This window comes from Coenobita brevimanus, chromosome 30, assembly GCF_032717465.1.
Source record: "Coenobita brevimanus isolate Jiangsu-jjx chromosome 30, ASM3271746v2, whole genome shotgun sequence".
NCBI classification, from domain to species: Eukaryota; Metazoa; Arthropoda; class Malacostraca; order Decapoda; family Coenobitidae; genus Coenobita; species Coenobita brevimanus.
This window is the reverse complement of record NC_136983.1, coordinates 30,769,562-30,779,592: the sequence shown is the minus strand read 5'-3', so window position 1 is coordinate 30,779,592 and position 10,031 is coordinate 30,769,562. Positions and strand designations below refer to the sequence as shown.

Sequence of the window (10,031 nt, the reverse complement as noted above, 5' to 3'; positions counted from 1 at the left end):
TTCGCCAGATTTGTAGGCCTATACGTTTGAAGTTTTGAAAATAGGGCGACGAGTGAGCAGACAATGGCAGTAGTTTCTGTGACCTTCTCCCCTTTGTATTGGTTTTAGCCATTGATGTTGCTGTGATTGCGACATTTTGGTGCTCAGACCCAGGAAATTAAGATATTGTGGACCCCCTGCGAGTGTTTATGTGGCTAATCATATAGAATGGAGAAGCTAGAGAAGAAGAGAACTGCTGCCAAAGGTTGGGTCACCCGTCAGTCGAAGACACTTGAGGATATATTAGTGAAGCCCAACAGCAGTATTGTGGAGCTGAAGAATCCTATTGAGACTTTTGATCGCTGACTAGCTGCCTTAGATGAGGTTCAGTCAGAGATTGAAGTGGAATTAGAACCTGAAGCTCTCGATGAGGATTTGGATAAGGCAGATCAGTTCAGGAATGCTGCACTGGTACTGGGTGAAGGCTAATGAAAAACTTCAAGACCTTTTGAGGGGTAATGATGGTGACGAAGCTCATAGTCAGAATGGCTGTGGATCTTCAGCTGCACAAGCAAGATTGCCAAAGTTAGAATTTCCAAAATTTTAAGGTGAGGTGACAGAATGGCAATCATTTTGTGATCAGTTCAGTTCACATATTGATGCTACTGACATTCCCGTTATTAGCAAGTTTAATTATTTATTATCTTTGCTGGAAGGAGACGCTAAAGTAAGCATCCAGGGCTTGTCTCTCACTAGTGTTAACTATAAAACTGCTTGTGATTTACTAAAGGAAAGATTTGGAAGACCTGACAGAATAATATTTAATCATGAAAGCCCTTTTAAATGGTAATGTTCCTGTGAAATCCAAGGGCCACCAGTATGTGTCAAGGCTTTGGAATATGCGTGATGGAATGCTGACACACATTAGAAGTTTGGAGGCATTAGGTGTGTCTGGTAAGCGGTGTGAAACTTTCTTGACACCAATAATTCTCTCCCGTCTACCAAATGAGATAAGATTGGAGTGGACTTGGAAAGGTGCTGGCAGAGAAAGTGATTTGGAGTGGCTGCTGACCTTCTTACAAAAGGAGATTAAAAGTATTGAGCAGTCAGAGACCTTCAAGAATGTCACTTGAGGGAAGCTCGAAAGTTCTAGTGCTCCAGAAGAGAGGAAAGGTGGGCACTGGAATAAGAGAGAAAAGGTTTCCTCTTCATATGCTCTTCACACATCTTCGTAAATTGATAAACATATGTCACCTACCTGTAATTTTTGTAGCAAAAGACATGAGTCCGAAAATTGTTTTGAGATCTTGAGATTAAGTGGTAAAGACCGGGCTAGTAAGATTAAGTCCGCTGGAGTATGTTTTAAATGCATGAGTAAAGGTCATATTGCTAAGGGATGCCTTGCTAAATGTTGTAAATGCAATGGTAAGCATTACATCCTAATGTGTGGTATTAGATTGGATTCTAAGACTAATCTCAATGATCAAGTTAAGGTTAATGATGCAGCTGAACCAAGTTCTGGGGTGGTAAGTGAGGATGAGAAGAAAAGCTTGTCAGTTAACCAGGCTGGAGTTACTCTTGGTAATACTACCTCCTCTGATGAAACGCACTATTTTACAGACAGCAAGGGTTAAGGTAGTTGGAGCCAATGGCGTAACCCATGAAGCCAAACTCATGTTTGACAGTGGTTTTGATAGAACTTATGTAAGTAGCGATTTTGTTAAGAAAAGTAAACCCAAATGGGTTTCCAGTCAGCCGATGTCATATTCAGCCTTTAGGGGTACTAACTCCTATAAGAATAGACAGTGTAATACGTATGATTTGCAAGTAATTGACTGTACTAGTACTCAGGCATGTTCTGTAAAGGCTGTTGAAATTCTTAAGATTTGTCAGCCCCTGATTCGACCTACTGTGCCATGTAAGATATTGGATGCATTTTCTCATGTACAACCTGCTGATGATTATGCAAATAACTCCCATATGGATATGGATATCTTAATAGGTCTTGATAAGTATTGGAATCTCATTATCCCTTCTGACTACATTCAGGTTGATGGATAGTAGCCCAGAAGTCAGTTTTTTTATATGTTTTGTTTGGTTCTTGGTATACTTCCTCACATTCTAACTATACTTCTTCAGATTATGATTTAGATAAGTTTTGGGACCTAAAGTCTGTTGGTATTAACAAGGAATCTGATAATCAGCATAATTCGGACTTTGTTTTACAAGAATTTTCTGAGACTGTACAGTTTTTTGGGGTAGATATGAAGTAGCCCTACCATGGAAGAGTGAAGCAACTAAGACTGTTTTAATGAATAATGAGCATCATGCTATGAAGAGACTAGATAGATTACATGTTAAATTGGATAAAGATGTTAAACTTAAAGAATATTACAAGGTTTTTGAAAGGTATGAGGAGGAAGGTATTATTGAGGAGGTTCCATCTCAACAGATTATTAGTAAGTATCCAACATATTACATGCCACACCGCTCTGGTGTTAGAGAAAGTAGCACTAGTACCAACGTCAGGCCTGTTTTAGATGCATCTGCTAAGGGGCTTATGGTAACTCCTTGAATGAATGTCTTCTAACAGGTCTGTCACTTAATCCTGATTTGGAAGAGATACTGATTCGTTTTAGGAGGTGGCCCATAGCTCTGACTGGTGATATCACCAAGGCCTTCTTGCAAATTGCTGTGAAACGAGAAGATCGAGATGTGCATCGTTTCTTGCTGAAGTGTAAAAATGGGATTGATGTAAAACATGAGATTTCTGCGTTTACCCTTTGGCAACACTGCCAGCCCATTTCTTTTGAATGCTACCGTTAGATATCATCTGGGAAAGTATCCACTGACTGATGTAATACAGGAATTAAAGGAAAATATTTATGTTGATAATTGGTTGAGTGGGGCTGACAGTGGTCGGGAAACATACCCTAAGTTTTGTGAAGCGTGTACAGTTTTCTCTCATGCAGGCATGACCCTTACAAAATGGGTGTCTAACAGCAGAATGATAACCTCTAAACTCAATGACAAGGTTGATCATGTTTATGATGGAGCTATTAGTGTATTGGGTTTACAATGGTGTAACTCTTCTGATGCATTTTCCTTTGTGGGACTAGGATTAAATTATCAGTTTGAGTGTTCATACACCAAGAGGACTGTGCTTAGTCTGATTGCCAAGATTTTTGATCCTTTAGGTCTTATAAGTCCCTTTGTGATGTATGGGAAAATACTTTTTCAGGATATATGGAGATTAGGCCTATCATGGGATGATATGCTCCCTCATAAATTACATGGTAAATTTTAAAAGTGGGTTGAAAGCTCGAAATTCTTAAGGCCACTGTCTTATGAGTCCATATTATATTTACAAATCATAATAGATAGATAGATGAATAGACAGATAGACAGCTCTATGCGAGCCTGGGAATGGGAAATGATCTTCCAAGTTACACTGAGGAAAAGCTGATGACAGATTAGGAAGTAGCAATGTCAGGAGATGATGCAGTTAATTTGTCAGCGAAACAGCAGGTGAACAAAGCCTAGTGACCGTACACACACATACACACATACTCACACACAGGCTTCTAGAACTTTCCAACCACAGTGAACACACGTGACACGACCCCTGTTTCACCAGAATTTAGGAAAGAGAGCTCAGAAGAAGAGAGGCCATAGAATCGGCAGGTAGTAGGGAGAAAGGCTTAGCAACTTGGAAGAGAGAGAGAGAGAGAGATAGAGAGAGTGAGACAGGGAGACAGGGACTCTACTTATACTCACTCGTGTGCGAGAGACTTGTTAATATTTCCAAGACAAATAAAAATAGTCCCATACTCTTCTTTATCTCTCCTGTCATTGCATGACAAATGGGAACCAAGATTATCAACGTACAAACAACTCAAGTATAACAACCTCTCGTCCACAAGTCTAATATATATATAACTTCTCTACAAGTAACTACAAAGTCTTTTTATGACATTTGGTAGCAGCGAAAAGAACGCACCTCGTCTTCGAATCAACAGTGAATTTCTACAAAAGCAGGCGACTCTCTACAAGATTAACTTTAGTTCTACAGTGAATTTCTACAAAAGCAGGCGACTCTCTACAAGATTAACTTTAGTTCTACAGTGAATTCCTACAATATCCAGCCTACAATGCAAATAGCCTACAAGTCTACAAAACAACTCTATAATCTTCACGTAACTTCAAGCAGCAGCAAGAAGAATAAAAAACAAAGCAAGTAAAGAAAAGGAAATATTAAAGCAACAAGCTAACTAACCCTTACCACTCTCTTCCACCCAACCTCCCTCGCTGACGCAGAGGTCAAGACACGCAGCAAAACACCAGAGCCACATTTATAACGCGACTTACTCACCTTTCTCCACCCAGCTTAAGCATCGCTACTCAGTATTCACCACAGCTACCAGTGTGGGAAGCCGACGTCACCATGTGCTGAGATGACATCACAACGCGAGTCTGCCACGCCAAGCAACGTGTGACTGACACCAGGCACTTCTCACCCACTACTCATTACTCATTATTCACATAGCTCCTACTCATACTCATTTATTTCCACAGTTGATTTGGAAATTCGACGTTCTATGCTGAGGTTTGCCTGGGACAGCTGTTAACCACAACAAGCACCAGGCCATGGAATTTGCTGAGTAATATTGTCCATCAACACAGCACTAGAATTATCAAGAGATCTTCAATCAAACCTGCATTTTTCTTCCGAGATCGACTTTTGTGTCGACACACCTCTACGATCTGTATCAAGTGGGTAAAATTATACTTACTCATTTCTTCTCAGTGCTAAAATTAGCTATATTCAACTTTTTTTACTTGTTTCCATATATACACTTATACACTCACTATCTATCATTTATTTCAACTTATTTACTCATCTATTTTGTTAGGACATAAATAAACAAAAGGCGTATTTCATAACACCGTATCTTAATGACAAGAATATTTTCGCCACCACCCACGTTAATATCAGATGACACAAAATTTGCCACAACAACAGACTCACAATTAAGAGAGCACCAAGGCAACCCACCCCTTGTACAAACCTCACCACAAACTAAAGACCAAGAAACAAATACGGCAGTTTCAGATGATGAGTGGGAAACCCTCTCTGACGTAGCAAGTGCGGACTTTGTCGCTGACTTGCACACGTAAGCCAATATACTTAACAGGGTTCACCGGTCCGGTCGTACATATTCCACCATTCCCTCACACAACGATAAACATGTCCAAGTTGAATTAACAGAGCAAACAGTGAAAATGAATCAAGAAACAAATACCACTGATCTAACAACCACACCTCAAGTGTTTGTGTATCACGAGGATAAAACTGCCCCAAAATTCTCTGGCACAGACAAAGATCGCATTGATGTCATTTCATTAGTCAGTCAGTGAGAACAAATGTTCAACAAGCGCCACATACTAGATGAACAAGAGAAAATTGCTATTTTTTCATCTTGCATAAGCCAGGAAAGACGTCCAGCAAGCAATTTACTCCGCTCAGATAAGCTCCATAAGGCTAGGACATATGATGAATTTAAAACTGAATTTTTGAAGAAATTTTCTGGAGGTATGAACTTCTTGCCAGGTATAATTCCAGAATTACATAAAATTGTAGATCTTGTAAGGGAGCACACTACAAACCATGTGCTCAGTGAAATAACTGCTGAAGTCTCCACAATCAAAAGAACATTTTTAGTTACTTTGGAAAACTCAAATTGGATAACAGATGATGGAAAGATGTCCCCAGACCTCGTTGTGGACATCATTGGTTATGTAGCTGCCTTGTGTAAATTACCTGATAGGACCCTTAAGATCGCCAAGACGATCGCGTACACCCCAGGAATGTGCTTGCTAGACTTAATGAACGAGGTAGAGATGCAGTGCAGTAAAGCAGGTATGGTCGACACACATGCACATTCTACTAGAATGAGGGTACCTGAGACAGTATCAGCTGTGAAAACATCTACACCGACCCCAGTCAGAGAACAAAATCGATCGCGACCCGAAAGCAGGCAGACCAAACAACCAAACATGACAAGGCCTTGATCACAGACGCCATGCTACAAGCAGTTTCATAAGTTATCGCGCAGCCTGAGCAGGTCTCGCACCATAAACAACACTACTTATGGGAAATCACATCATAGGTCACAGTCAAGGGATAGGTCCATTCTATGTCATTATTGTGCAAAACCAGGACACACAAGGTATGAATGCTTAAAGCAAAAGAGGACAAACAAAAGACACAAGGATTTGGTCCTTACTGTAGGCACCATAGATACCAAGGGCACTGGACCAGTGATTGCAAAACAGTAGAAAAAATTGTTTCTATGTTCAAATCGGGGGAAGACCAAGTCATGACAAAAAACGAACAAACGTAAAGAAAAACAAGTCTAAAATTCACATAGGAGGCATGTTGGGAAATGAGTGTATCTTGATACCAGCTGTATGTGAGGATCAAAATGTTTCCTTATTTTTAGATACAGGCTCTCCAGTGAACTTAATAACACATGAAGAACTAAATAGAATTCTTAAAAATAAAAAGAAAGTAACTTTTCTGGATGAAGCTGATTTAGATTTATACACGGTAGATGGACAACAAATTACGGTGAAAGGTATGATAAGATTAAATATCAGTTTCACAGAGACTACAAGACCATTCCCTACATTTTTCTATATCGTTGAAAACTTAGCAATTAAAGCTCATATGTTACTGGGCTTAAGATCCATGAGAGCTGAGAACATAACCATACTCCCACAAATGAATGGAATACTCGTAGACTTGGACAATGAATTCATAGAGGAAATACCTTCAGAGCCCTCACCGATTGGTAAAAGAGAGCCAAAAAGAATTGGTAATATTAAAGGCTAAACAAACATACACAAACAGATGAGTGTATAGATCCACTCCCACCATCAACCCCATCCTCCAGAATTAGTGACCCAGATAACAGTACTGATTTATCAATTTTTCCAGCCCATCTCACTAATGATTTAGTTATACCACCTAATTCCTACATGAAAGTTACCATAAAGAGCAAATTACGGAATAGTACTGTTCTTGTCTTAGAAGAATTATGTAAAGGGATTGTCAGTAGAAAACGCATTATGTCATACGAACGACGAAGGGCAAACTCAGATATTCATAATTAATCACATGAATGGGGAAGTTCAGTTGAAAAAGGGGACTTGCATAGTTAATATTGAAAAATGTCCTGCCCCTGTGAAGGAAATAGTTATAGCTGGAGTGACAAGTGAGATAAAATCTACGGACAGAGAAAGAATAAAAGAGAATTTAATTCACTCAGGTGAATTTGATGAAGAAAATGATTTGTTAACCCTGCTGGAAACACATAGGGACACCGTAGCATTGCCTGGAGAACAATTAGGGTGTACTAACTTGATTAATCACATGATCAATGTGCACCCAGAAACACCACCAATTTTCGTACCAGCTTACCGCATACCACACTCCCAATGTACACTTGCAAATCAGTATGTTGATGAAATGTTAAAACTTGGAATTATTGAGCCTTCAGTCTCTCCGTGGAATGCCCCATTATTCTTTGTGCCCAAACGAAATGGAGAAATGCGTGCGGTAGTAGATTACCATAAACTAAATAATCACACAGTCCCAGACAGATTTCCCATGCCATTGCTAAGCGACGTTCTACAGAATATTGGTCCTGAGAATAATATATTCTCGACCATCGATCTCCTAAGCGGCTATTATCAGATTCCGGTATCGAAGGAGTCACGTAAATACACTGCCTTTTCAACAAACAGAGGCCATTATCAATATACAAGAATGCCAATGGGACTGAGGACAGCCCCAGGCACATTCCAGCGTCTTATGAATTACGTATTGTCCGGAATTTTAGGACAAGGAATATTTGTTTATCTTGACGATATTATAATCGCAACGAAGAATATTAAGGATCATCTCAGGAAATTAGACTTACTCTTACAAAAGCTTAGTGATGCTGGTTTAAAAATTAAACTTTCCAAATGTAAATTATGCTTTAAGGAAATAAATTTCTTAGGCCACAAATTAAGTTCTGATGGTATTCACACCACTGATGACAAAATACAGGCAGTGAGAGATTTTCCTGAACCTACTACGACTGACGAAGTTAGACAATTTTAAGGTCTGGCTGGGTACTATAGGTCATTCGTACCACAGTTCTCTCATATAGCCTTTCCTCTATTCCAACTACTCAAAAAAGATGCTGTATTCCAATGGGAAGAAGAACAAAAAAGGGCATTTAACAATCTACAAATTAAACTAACAAATGCACCTTGTTCAGCATATCCAGATTACACAAAATCATTACTTATTTGTACAGACGCATCAGTTAAAGGATTAAGGGCTGTACTGATGCAGGAAGATAAAAGAGGAAAAAATCAACCAATTGCATTTGCCAGCAGACAAACAAGAGGTGCAGAGAAAAATTATTGCACTACAGACTTAGAGGCACTTGCAGTGGTTTTTGCATTACAAAAGTTTCGAGATTTGGTATATGGTTACGAAATCCACTTATTCACCGACCATAAACCACTGGTGGGTATGTTTAAAGAAAAACTCCTTTCTGGGAGGAGAGCAAGATGGAAATGTACAGTTGAAAACTACAATGTACAAATTCATTATATACAAGGTAAAATGAACATAGTAGCTGACGCATTATCTAGGAACCCTAACACAATTCAGGTCGCGGCATTAGATCTCAAAGGAAATATCCCAAACCATGAGGATATCGCAAAGGCACAAAGACTTGACCCAATATGGTCTAAAGTTATATACAAGTTAGAAAGTGGAGATGACATACAATTACCCAAACTGCATGTCCCACTCGAACAATTCACAATGGTCAATAATACATTATACAAGATTAACTCTAAACAACCAAAACGCCAAAGAAATACTAACCAGTTGGTAGTACCTAATGACATGATACCCCAAGTATTACGAACGATACGCGACAGCCCACATGCAGGACATCCTGGAAAGGATAAGACATTCAACCAAGCCCAGCTGTTATATTACTGGCCTTCATTACGAAAAGATATAAACAATCATATAGACAGATGCGAATCATGTGCGAAACATAAGGGATACCCAATCACACCTGCACCGATGGGTAATTACCCTGTACCACATCAACCATGGGACGTTGTCGCTGTTGATTTACTCAAGATGCCATTATCATACAATAATAACCTATACTTATTCGTAGCAACGGATCATTTTTCCCGTTATGTCATTTTAGCTCCAATTAAAGATAAGACAGCAGAGACAGTGGCAAAGGCAATAACAGTTAATGTAATATGTCGCTTTACTACCCCAAAGGTACTAATAAGTGATAATGGAGGAGAAATTAATTCTGAGATCTTACAAGAAATATGTAAACAATACAACATCAAAAAGGTTAACGTTTTAGCCTATCACCCAGCATCGAATGGGTTGGTAGAGAGACAAAATAAAAAAGTATTAGATGTGCTACGACACATTCTCAGTGAAAATTATGCAAGCTGGGATGATTGGATTCCCAGAGTAGAAGCCTCAATTAATGGATCTATAAATAAATCCATAGGTGACACACCACATTTCATTATATATGGAACAGATAAAAAATTACCATATGAGCTCCTAGAAGGTGACAGTCTGCCCATATACAATTACGATGATTACTCTAAACTCCGTTTACGTGAATTCCAGGACATTCACAAAAGAGTCAAAAAACAATTAACGATGTCCAAGGAAGAAATGACGGAGGCATTTAACAAGAAGGCAAAAGATTCACCTATCAGCTTAGGAGACATTGTTTACGGTGTCATTCATACGAGAGACAATAAATTATCCCCAAAATTTGAGGGCCCATACAGAGTAATTAACATAAAAGCAAACAAAGTTTTAATTAAGTCACTTTCAAGTGGCGAGGAGAAACAAGTTCATATTGACCATTTAAAACGAGTTTCAAGGGAATTATCCAATAATTATTCAGCCTCGGATACAACCGAACAGGCGAACG

General features: G+C 39.1%; 1 protein-coding gene across 1 annotated transcript in view; it reads left to right on the top strand.

Annotated features, from left to right (window-relative positions):
* Positions 1 to 524: 524 nt before the first annotated feature.
* LOC145395280 (uncharacterized) overlaps positions 525 to 10,031 on the top strand; it is a 34,317-nt gene continuing 24,810 nt past the window's right edge. The window contains exon 1 of the mRNA XM_080268958.1: positions 525 to 564. Within this exon, the coding sequence (XP_080125084.1) occupies positions 525 to 564 (40 nt within the window). The remainder of the gene's footprint in view (positions 565 to 10,031) is intronic.